The sequence below is a fragment of the Schistocerca gregaria genome, chromosome X (assembly GCF_023897955.1).
Source record: "Schistocerca gregaria isolate iqSchGreg1 chromosome X, iqSchGreg1.2, whole genome shotgun sequence".
In the NCBI taxonomy this organism is placed as follows: domain Eukaryota; kingdom Metazoa; phylum Arthropoda; class Insecta; order Orthoptera; family Acrididae; genus Schistocerca; species Schistocerca gregaria.
The window spans coordinates 557,795,631-557,807,711 of record NC_064931.1 but is presented as its reverse complement, the minus strand read 5'-3'; the positions used below and the strand labels follow the sequence as shown (position 1 = coordinate 557,807,711).

Genomic DNA, 12,081 nt, shown 5'->3' with positions numbered 1-12,081 from the left:
GGGTTTGGATTGAAGAAGAGAAACTAGGATAGGAAAGTGTTGCTACCACAGAGGTCATCGCGGACCCTCCAACTGACGTATGGAGTATGTGCCACGAGTCAAGCTAAAATATGTGGGAGCGCGAGTGTTAAGAAGTTCAAATGTCCTGCTGTGCCAAGAGAGCCTCAATGTTCCTAACCTGGCCCGAGATCTGGGCTCCATCGCATAAAGGGTGGTGGGCATTTAAGTCCCCCCACAGGAGGAATGGCAGGGGGGAGCTGGGCGAACAAGGCAGCTAGGTCAGCAAGAGGGACAGCCTCATCCGGGGGAAGGTAGAGGGAACAGAAGCTCCATTCCTGCCGGGATTCTAACAGCTACAGCCTTGAGAGCCGTGTGAAGTGGCACTGGGGCACTAGGAACAGTGGCAAGAACATAGACACAGTCACCGCCAGACACCCTTTCGTATTCTTCGTGGTTCTTATAGTAACGCCGGAAGCCAAAGAGGGAGGGGGTTCACCGAACAGTAAACCAGGTTTCGTGTACGGCCAGACAAGTGGCAGGGAAGCAGTACAAAAGCCGTTTCAACTTAGCAAGGTGGCGGAAAAAACCAAGGCAATTCTATTGAAGGATAATGGTATCCAACTGTTGACATATGAAAGAACCTGGGTGGAAGGGGGGGGGGGGGGGGGGGGGGAGATAGGTCACGCCTTAGAAGCGCACACCGCCACCGATTACAAAGTAGCCTGATCAACTTCCATAGGAGCTGCGGGTCGGGCAACATCTAGCTCCTGAGTGGACCCTAGATGCTCCACATCATCTTCAGGTGCAGTGGTGAACTCCTTTTCTGTCTCTCTGTCCTTCTCCTTTTGCTTTTGCTTTTTCTTCTTTTTGGTAGGGTCCCGTTTGTGGTCCAGTTTATCAGGCTGGGTGGGCTTTTCCAACCCAGTCTCATGGACCGAGGAAGACCTGGAAGCCCTACGGCCCTGAGGTGGTGGCTTTCTCAGCCACTGTCTGACATCTGGAGGGGCAGTAACCATGGAAGGGAGGGCACAAAACAATCCCTTCCGCACGAGAGGAGCCGGAGGAGGCGGGCACTTCTCCAGCGCAGAGGTGGGGACTGAAGTCTCCAAAGAAGGAGGGGTTGTTACTCCCGATGTTGAAAACGGGGGAGCAACTGAAGAGGGGGTTCCCCTAACTACTAGGGGGGGCAGGAATAGACGGCTGGGCTGGAGGGCCCACAAAAAGCAGCTGAGCTTGGGGGCTCATGGCCAGGGATGGCGACATCAAAGCTGCTGCAGCATACGGCCATGAAATGCGCATAGGGTGAAGTCTATCGTACTTGCATTTAGCCTCTGTGTAAGTGAACCTGTCCAAGGTCTTATACTCCACACTCTTCCGTTCTTTTTGATAAACCGCACAGTCTGACGAGCAAGGTGAATGTTTCTGTCCGCAGTTGACACAAACAGGGGGCGGCGAACATGTGACGTTGGGGTGGGAGGCACGTCCACAATCCCGACAGGTAGGGTTGGCGTCACACCTCTATGACATATGCCCAAACCTCCAGCACTTAAAGCAGCGCATGGGAGGAGGGACATAAGAGGCTTAACATCACATCGATATATCATCACCTTTACTTTCTCGGGCAGGGTGTCACCCTCAAAAACCAAGATGAAGGAGCTGGTGGCGACCCTACTATCTTGAGGTCCCCTCAAGACACGTCTTACAGAGTGGACACCGCGACGTTCCAGACATGCATGGAGCTAGTCGTCAGACTACAACAACAGGTCAAGAGGAAAACTAAGTCCCTGAACTATATTGAAGCTCTTATGAGACATAATGGAGGCTCCAACATCACCGAGCATGTCACAAGCAAGAAATGCCCGTGACTGTGCTGGTGATGCTGTCTGCATGAGGACTGCTCCAGACCTCATTTTAGACATGCCTTCAACTTCTCCAAACTTGTCCTCTAAATTTTCCTGAAAAAACTGAGGCTTTGTGATCAAAAATGAGTCCCCATCTGTTTGGCTGCAAACCAGAAATCGAGGAGAATACGTCTCACCAGGTAATTTAGACCGCCGTTCCTCCCCTGGTGTGGGCAGGGAAGATAACGATTGGGGGGGGGGGGGGGGGCGGGGGTCATACTTGAAACCACTGAACTTTCCTTTCTTAGAGACTTGTGCTTGCGCACTATTCACATTTCTTTTCATGGTGGTCCCACGAGCAGCTAGTGAAAGGAATGTCCACGCAGACAGAGCCCCGCTTCCCTGGGTAAGCCAAATACAACCGGGGGCGGCAGGTTCCCCAGAGGTCACCTGCTAGCATCTGTTCTACCTCAACAGCCATGAGTCTCCTCGGCGCACAGCACATCTTGAGATTGAGGTTTTTTATAGAGACTTATACCATCCTCATGGCCCAGACAGTTAAGCCAAGATCCCCGGGCTCTGTACCGTACAACATTCCACCGTCGCACCTTCCGGTTGTCGTTGAAGCACGCTCAGAGCTTAGAGTACTGAGGACTGGTGGCGCTTCCCAGTCCCCAGCTCAGGGACCCCAGGGTCGCCAAGCCTATACCCACCAATTAAATGCTGAGCCCCTGAGGGTCAAACTGCAGTTGTCTCCTTTATTGTGTGGAGTTTATTACTGAGAGCCAGATGTCATTCCAATACTGGGAAAATAGATTTGATATGTATCCACATATTTGCACCTGGGATCATGAAAGGGAATGGGTTAAGTATCTGCCTCTCTACCCAAACTATCAGCCAGTTCATTCCCTGGAATGCCCACATGGTTGGTTGATTTTGGGTATAAAGGGACCAAACTACAGGATCATCAGTCCCCTTTCCCTGACATAAGCAAGGCTCAAGGTAAAAAAATACCCAACACCACACCTAAAAAGAAAACTAATGGAATGAACCAAAAAATGGAGAAATAGACACCACAGGGAAAAGTGGAAGAAGGTATTAAAACCATAGAGCATGTGGTCTGGGCTGGCTGATCGCAACAATAAAAGAGGATGAGCCAGCCACTCTGCAACACATTAAAATGTCCACCCCAAAAATAAAAGGCGAGATGAGTTGCCTGGGATTCCAACGTGTCCTAGGGTCCACACAAACACCACTGAACGATGGGCCCATTCCAGGGCATAGGTGGACTCCTGAATGGACACTACCAAAGAATGGCAAGGGTAGCACTGGTCAATAGCTTGTAGGCCACTCAATGAGTCAGTGCACAGGAGAAATGACTCATGAGTGGATGTGCTCAAAAGCAAGAGATATAGCCACCAGCTCTGCAGTGAAAACACTGCAGCCATCTGGCAAGGAGTACTGTCCAGTACGTCCTCCATGAACATACACAAGCCTACATGACCATCAGCCATCGAGCTATCTGTGTAAACCACTTTATGGCCCCAGTACATGCCGAGAATCGAGAGGAAGTGATAGTGGAGAGCCGCAGGGTTAACAGGGTCCTTAGGGCCATGCGAAAGGTCCAGAAGAATCTGCAGCCTACGTGTACATCATGGAGGTGTTCGTGAATGGACCTCGAGGAGAGTATGGATGTAGATAGGTAGGTAGAGGTGGTAACGGGAAGGACTCCAATTCAGACAGCAGGGACCGGATGCAAACCGCAATCGTAAGCCCTGACCTGGGCCCCCGATGCAGCAGATGAACTGCAGTGATTGGGAAAAAGGAGACAGTAATTCAGATGTGCAGGAGAACTATGAACATGTGCAATGTAAGTGGCGAGCAGTTGTGCACCCCTAACCTTTAATGGACAGACTATGGTCTCCACCAGGATACTGGTCACTGGACTTGTTCTAAAAGCTCCCATTGATAGTTCAACACCACAGTGGTACACTGGGTCAAGTAAACGCAACACTGAGGGTGCCGCTAGACTCCCAAAGTCAAGGCGGAATTGAACTAGGGCCCTGTAGAGCTGCAGCAGCATAGAGCAATCCACACCCCAGTTGGTGTTGCTCAGGCAGCAGAGGGCATTAAGGTGCTGCCAACACTTCCACTTAAACTGATGAAGGTGAGGTAGCCAAGTGAATCAGGTGCCGAAAACCAGTCCTGCGAATCGATATGTCTCCACTACAGTGAATGGATTGTCATTAAGGTAAAGCTCTGGTTCTGGATGAATGGTGCGTCACCGACAAATTGTCAACACACGACTTCGTGGCTGAAAATTGGAAGCCATGGGCTAGAGCCAATGACTGCGCCTTGTGAATGGATCTCTGTAGGTGCCACTAAGCAACAAAAGTACTGGAGGAGCAATATGAAATACAGAAGTCATCCACATCCAGATAAAGTGAGACCCATGGCCCTACAGCCACTTAAAATAGAGAGACACTTAATACAGAACGCTGTGGAATGCCATTCTCCTGAATACTAGGATAACTATGGGAAGCAAGAACTTGGGAAGTACAGAGTTACATGTAGTTTTGGATATGATGTTGCCAGAACATGTTGTATGCTTTAAGTAAATCAAAAAAGACAGCAACCAGATGATGGTGTCTGGAAAAGGCTGTTCAGATGGCAGACTCGAGGGACAAAAGATTATCAATGGCAGAGCAACCCTGGCGGAAGCCGCCCTGACGTGGATCCAGTAGGCCACCCGACTCCAGGACCCAACACAACTGCTGACACACCGTATGTTCCAGCAGCTTACAAAGAAAGTTGGTGAGGCTGATGGGCAGACAGCTATCCACATCAAGCAGGTTTTAACCCGGTTTGAGCACCAGAATAATTGTGGTCTCCCGCCACTGTGATGGAAAGACACCATCACACGAGACCCGGTTGAAGATGAGAGGAAATGTCACTTGTAGTCAGATGAGAGATGTTTAATAATCAGACTGTGGATCCGATCCAGTCTAGGAGCTGTGTCGAGGTGATGTGCAAAGGCGTTGAGATGTTCCCACTGGGTAAATGGGACATTACAGGGATCACTGGAGTATAGTGAATGACAGTACTTTCCTTTCCATCCACCGTTTGAGGGTACAAAAGGCTGAGAGGTAGTTCTCTGATGCAGAGGCTCGAGCATAGTGATCAGCAAAGTGCTCAACAATCGCGTTTACGTCGGTAGATAACATGCCATTGATAATGAGTGTTTCCGGTAGCTGGCGCACAGTCGGCAGCATGTCTTGTCGCAGAATACTTCATGTCTTCTGACAGAGGCCTATGATTTACAAGTCTATTTTGGATGTGGAGACTGAATATAATATGAATGTCAGTTTTTCTGTTTTAATTGATGTTCTTAAAGAAGAAACTGTATTTTGAGGAGGTCGTTTTGATTTCACATTTTCTGTTACTGACAATCCTGTTGGTAAATGTTGGTGGACTGTTTCTTTAGTACGTAATTGATATTACAATGAGAAGTCTTGCTTTGTCATTGGAGCAGGTACCTCCTCATGATGTTCTTGATTATCGTACTTTTATGATCACCCTGTCTCAAGTTCGTGGTGTTGGAGAAACATTTTTTTTATTGATAAACCATTGTGTGTTAGAACTCTTAGGTCTGGTACCCAAAAAGACGTCTGATCTTCATCCAGACTTGGGAAGATGACGTTTGGTATCCAATGGTCAACACATAGCTCTCCCAACACTCCTGTTCCGGTCATTTTATAAGCTGACAAATATGGGCACGGAGCCACTTATAGGCTATTAGGTGCTCTGGGGAAGGGTGCCACTTGTGTCACTGTAGAACTCACTGATGCTCTTTAATTGCCTCAGCAACTTCTGGCATCCACCAAGTGATTGTCTTTCGCCAGGGGCACCATTTAAAAAAAAGAGTGATTCTGTTTTCCACCACAGAAACGATCATTGTAGTGACCTGCTCAACATCATAGATGGCAGCGTGTGGGCAAGATTCAGCGGCGACAGCACAGGTGAAGGCTTCCCAGTCTGCCTTGTTTAAAGCCCATCTGGGTAGGTGTAGATGGGTATGATGCCGGGGGAGCGAAAGGAAGATGGGGAAGTAGTCAAAACCACACAGGTCGTCAAGTGCTCTTTAGTGAATAGACGGGAGGAGGCCAGGACTGCAAACTAAGACATCAATGGCCGAATATGTGCCATGTGCTACACTGAAATGCGTGGGCGCACCTGTATTTAAGAGGCAGAGGTCAAGTTGTGACCTTAAATTTTCGACCTCCTGCCTCAGCCAGTAAGCATGGTGTCATCCCACAAAGGGTTATGTGCATTAAAACCTGCCTAAAGTAGCAAAGGTTTAGAGAGTTGATCAATCAGTGCAGCCAATACGTTCAGGGGTACTGCACCATATGGAGGAAGATATACACGGCAGACAGTTATTTCCTGTGTCATCCTTACTCTGACAGCCACAGCGTCAAGACTGGTTTGAAGGGGCACAGGTGCACTACATACTGAGTCCAGGACAGACCCAAAGTCCACCTGACACTATTATAGTAGCTACAGTTTCTGTAATATCCCTTACAGCTGCGGAGGGCTGGGGTCCGCATTGCCGGGAACCAGGTTTCCAGAAGGGCAATGCAGAAAGCAGGTGAAAAGCTTAACAATCGCTGTTGCACAGCCAGGTTGTGGGGAAAAAAAAAATGCCACAATTCCACTAGAGGATTACGTGATTGTGAGACTGGGAAGGTGTGAAACACTCAATGAGGCAGTCTATGGTCAGGATCACCTGCTGCCACCAAACCAGTACCTGTGCGATTGACATCCATTGTGTTCAAGGGCCCAGCTGAGAGGTGGGGACTGATGTACCCGAGGGTTGGGGGTGTGTGGGGGTTGCTCCTGAAGTAGGTTGTGCAGGAGCAACAGGGAGGGAAGTGCCCCCACCACCAAGGGGGCACGTGGAGCCAACTGTAAGTGGGTAATGGAGCCTTCGTTTTGGCTTTGTGGTGCTGTGTTACCTGAAAGGACCAAAATAATAGTTTACTTCTGTGATTTAAAGCCGTACTTTTCAACCCCCGTCCCCTGTGGCGCTTTAAATGTTTCCATTTCGGCACTTGTCAGCACATTCCAGTAATACCTCCATGTGCTCCCCATTTCCTGAACAATCCCATATTAAGAATAGAAAAAAAGACACAGGTACGGAGAAGCCCTTGACTGTCTTTAGTATCCTCAGCCAGATCAAAAATATGAACACCATCCTGTTAAAATGATTTTGGCAAACATGGTTACTAGGCCTATGTCTGTAACAAAGGTTTAGTCATCTGCCTTTCCTCTCTGTTGGGTAATAGGGTCTGCCTGAATCTGAATTTGTCTGTGATGAGGAACCTCATTTCCCTGCCCCCCCCCCCCCCCCTGCTGGCAGAGTGATACTTCTCTGGCATCCTGCAGGGGAAGGTCTCCTTCTGCTGAATGTTTTTAGTAGGCCAACACTGACTTGTCACCCAACATCAGCCACTGTCCATGGAAAGACAGGCTGTGGGCTGCATGACAGCCTGTTCATGTTCTGCACTAAAATCAGTTTTTGTGCCACTGTTCAGTAAACATAAGTCAAAGCCCGTGATTGTTCTATTAGAGTCCTCAGATGTTTTATCGAGACCCCAAAAGGGTTGAAAGCAATAAAATTGCCCAGTAGTAGAAAAGAGGACGGCAGCTGATTGATCAGATAAACTGTCTCCTGGTGTTGGCTCCCTTTCTGGTGGGAGAGACAGACATCACAGACAGTAAAATTCATAGTTGTCTGTACAAACAGCCTGCAATGCTGTACTGAGTGGAAAATGGCCACTTAAAGTGTCCAAAAGCACCAATGTGCTTACATCACCATACGCTTTTTCACAGCCAACACACTATAAAATATGTAAGGTGATTACATAGGATAAACAAAGAGTGTTACACATTTCAGGGAATCTAGTTTCCTGAAGGGAAATAAAATGGAAGCATATGACCAAGTTCTGTTAGGCAGTGAAAATAATCATTACAGCTCCACTACATAACGGCTTTAGGGGTACCCATGGGTGTTGGGATGAAGGCAGAAAGGTGGGTCACGTTTCAGCACCACATGTTGAGTAGAAACCATTTTAATATGAATAATTTCAAATTTAGTGGTGGTGAGGGATCCGTTGCCACAGAGACTACCAGCTCCATCATCGCTTTTTTTTGTCCTCTTTCTTTTTTTCACCCTTTTCATCCTTATGCAGTTTTAACTGTGGTTGGGGTTTATTTAGTTGTCCGTCAGGAAGGGATGATGAACAGGCTGTCATGCAACCCACAGCCTGTCTTTCCGTGGACAGTGGCTGATGTTGGCCACAAGTCAGTGTTGGCCTACTGAAAACATTCAGCAGAAGGTGACCTTCCCCTGCAGGATGTCATAAGTATCAGTCTCTGCCAGCAGGGGGCAGGGAAATGAGGTTCCTCATCACAGACAAATTCAGACTCAGGCAGACCCTATTACCCAACAGAGAGGAAAGGCAGATGACTAAACCTTTGTTACAGACATAGGCCTAGTAACCATGTTTGCCAAAATCATTTTAACAGGATGGTGTTCACATTTTTGATCTGGCTGAGAATACTAAAGACAGTCAAGGGCTTCTCCGTACCTGTATCTTTTTTCTATTCTTAATATGGGATTGTTCAGGAAATGGGGAGCACATGGAGGTACTACTGGAATGTGCCAACATGGAAACATTTAAAGCACCACAGGGGACGGGAGTTGGAAAGTATTGCTTTAAATCACAAAAGTAAACTATTATTTTGGTCCTTTCAGGTAACACAGCACCACAAAGCCAAAACGAAGGCTCTATTACCCACTCTCTTTATCCTTTCACACTTGTTGGATATGGCAGAAGACTCAACACCCCGATTTTTCCAGTTTCTGTGTAGTTTGTTATCTGTCTAATTTAAGACCTCAACAGAAAGTAACACCCTGGATCATGCAGAAGTTCGCCTACATACACTTCCTGTCTCGTAGTGTATGTTATACAACGAGATATTCTTAGCGATTTTCTGATTTTTTAAGAAACACAACAAGAACAGGAAGTCTTACTGACAAGTCAACAAATGAAATCTGACAGTGAACGGCACATACCTGCCCACTAACATCACTCGTCAACAAACAGAAGTGGCCCACCTCAGAAGAGCTATCCTACTACAAGCCAAGAAGGCTGTGGAACAGACCTATGCAATAAACTTCTGAACCTCCCTCACTAGCAACCACAAAACAGCTACTCATTTCAAATGATCAATGACAAAATTATGCTAATAACTTTACAATCACATAATTTCCATTGTACACATATAAATCAAGCAATACCACTTTGCAAACTCTCAACAAACTACCACCTTTCTACTCAACCCAGACATCTGACAATACTACACATAAGTGTGTCATTACAACCAACATACTGAAAGATAATACGCATGCAAGGAAATATTGCCAGTTTTCTGTGTTCTTTTCGTCTGCACACATCACAAGACAACACCATTCCTTCCAGTGTGTATGTAACATATGAAGACCTGCAGATCAAAAATGTTGACAATTAAAATTTCTGGGATTACAACTCGATAATAAATTCAGTCGGGAAGGGCATACCGTAGAATTGCTGAAGCGCCTAAACAAGTCTGTATTTTCTGTGAGAATGTTGTCAGATGTAAGAGACACAAATACAAAAACAACATGCATAATTTGCTTACTTTCATTTTATTATGTCAGAAGGGCTCATCTTCTAGGTACCTCAAATGGAGCAAAAGTTTTTAGTGTGTAAAAGCATGCAATAAGAATCATTCATGGTGTAAATTCAAGATGATCATGTAGAAACCTGTTCAAGAAACTTTATATTCTAACCACAGCTTCACAGTATATGTATTCCTTCATGAAATTTGTTGCACGTAATATATCTCTGTTTCCAACTAATAGTTCAATACATAGTATCATTACTAGGAATAAGAACAATCTACATAAACACCCGAATTCCCTTCCCCCCAGTCCAAAAAGGGGTCCAATGTTAAGGAACTCACATTTTCAATAAATTGCCAGCAACTGTTAAAACTTGGTTTCAGATAAGGCACAGTTAAAACAGAGTTTGAAAATCTTGATAGGCAACTCCTCCCATTCTATAGACAAACATTTTAACAAGGACTGTTAGACTAGCTTAAGTTAAAGTGTCTGTTAGATTTCAGTTTTGACAGCACTTGTTGGTCACACCAGTCAAGATTAGGTATTTTGTGTACAACAAATTTATTAAAAGTGCATAACAATGTTTCATTCTGACAGTGCATTTATTCTGTAAATATTAGCCATTCCAGTTTACTGTAAATCAGTTCTCTATTTTAACAGTTTCTTAACAAATGATAGAATAGTAAGTATTATATTCAAATGTTTCACGTTTTTTATGTTATACTTTCTGACTTGTTCCACACCCATGAGAATCATCTTATTTTTGGGTCTATGGAACAAAAACTGAATCCAATCTAAACATAATGGTGTCAGACCAATTTGATAACTGTAAGTTCAGTTGCCTCAATTTTATTATGCCCAGAATAGAGAGAACTACGAATGACATTACCATTGACATTCTTGAAGATTACATTTAATCATGGTCCTACCTACGGCAGCATACCATTTGGATATCACCAAACATAATTCTGTTCTATTTTTGACAGAGGGTGATCATTAAAAATGATTTGGGGCTTTCTGGAGCATAAGTGGATACTAGTGTACGCCATAAAACTCTTAAACCATACATTACTACTCAATCTATAAATGACAAAACAAACTTAATATCGTACTACGAGTCATGAGAAAGCAGAAGGTACAGCGAAACTGAAGCACCTTGGTTAGCTGAAGCTGCCCACACAACACGATACATAAAAATATATTTCTGAAATAATACAATCTGACAACATAACCAAAACCTTTATAGGATTTGATCGAATTTCCGTTATTTTGTAGCAACTTATTTCACTGTATATACGCGTTTTTCCATCACAAGTTCCTCAGTTTTCATCGCAAATGGAACCTTTACCTATCTACACTTAATGAGGAACCACTGCTTAGAACATTAAATATTTAATCTTCTTCTAACCATCATAACAACTCAGCAGTCTCCATAAATATCACAAGAGCAATGATTAAAGAGGGATCAAAGTTCAGTTTCGCCATTCTACTATTCAGCAACACGAAGTCCTAATTTCGGATGTGCACCAGGTCTGGCGTAACCTCTTGCGTAAGTTCTTGCCGTAGAGTGAGAAAATAGCAAATTTTCACACACCGTTTCGCTGAAATTCAAAAGGAACACAACAGTAACGAGAAACAATATGTCAACAGGATTCACGTAAGCACAATAATGGAAGTGTACAACACAGCGTACGTCTCCTACATTCTCTGCAACGAAATGTTACTCCACAACGTAACAATTACATCCATCACATTCACTAAATTTCCTAGTTCATGCAACACCAACCTTTATAGTATCCAGAGGGTGGCCGACTACAACAGTACATACGCCACCAAAACCACCACAAACGAAGTATTTAACTGGGCTAACTTTGTTCTTCCCCATCTTGGCTGGATCAAAATGAATTGCTTTTACTGATCAACCCACAGTTCTTATATTTGTACTATACACACTACCACCACCAACCCTAGCGGCTACTGCCACACACTTCACAGTTCACCAACAACTCACAATCATTGACACGCAGATATTCCACTACCTTGACGAAAGAGCATAGGTAGACCAATTCAACCACAGGCAACGAAAACTTGCACATTTATCCCTCCACCACAACAACGACCAGTCAGATGGCGTGTGGATACACCCTATTGGCTCACTGTAACGCCAGCTGGCCTGAAAGTCAAAATAATTAAAACCAGTTAACTTGCTGGCCTCATGTCGCGCAACTCTAGCCCATGAAAACTTGCACGCATACAGGGTCTGTACAAGGAAGACGCACTTGTGGGAATTGGAAGAGGATGCAGATGAAGACGAGAAGCTAGATGTGTCATGAATGAAGAATTTGACAAAGCACTGAAAGACTTAAGTCGAAACAAGGCCCTGGGAGCAGACAAGATTTTGTTAGAGGAACTTATAGCCTTGGAAGAGCCAGCCATGACAAAACTCTACCATCTGGTGAGCAACACGTATGAGATGAGCGAAATACCCCTAGGCTTCCAGAAGAACTTAATAAT

The 12,081-nt window shown here is 45.2% G+C and overlaps 1 protein-coding gene across 1 annotated transcript in view; it reads right to left on the bottom strand.

Moving 5' to 3' along the window:
• Window positions 1-11,591, bottom strand: part of LOC126297789 (congested-like trachea protein) — a 156,301-nt gene extending 144,710 nt beyond the window's left edge. The window contains exon 1 of the mRNA XM_049988988.1: window positions 11,354-11,591. Within this exon, the coding sequence (XP_049844945.1) occupies window positions 11,354-11,452 (99 nt within the window). The 5' untranslated portion in view covers window positions 11,453-11,591. The remainder of the gene's footprint in view (window positions 1-11,353) is intronic.
• Window positions 11,592-12,081: the final 490 nt, after the last annotated feature.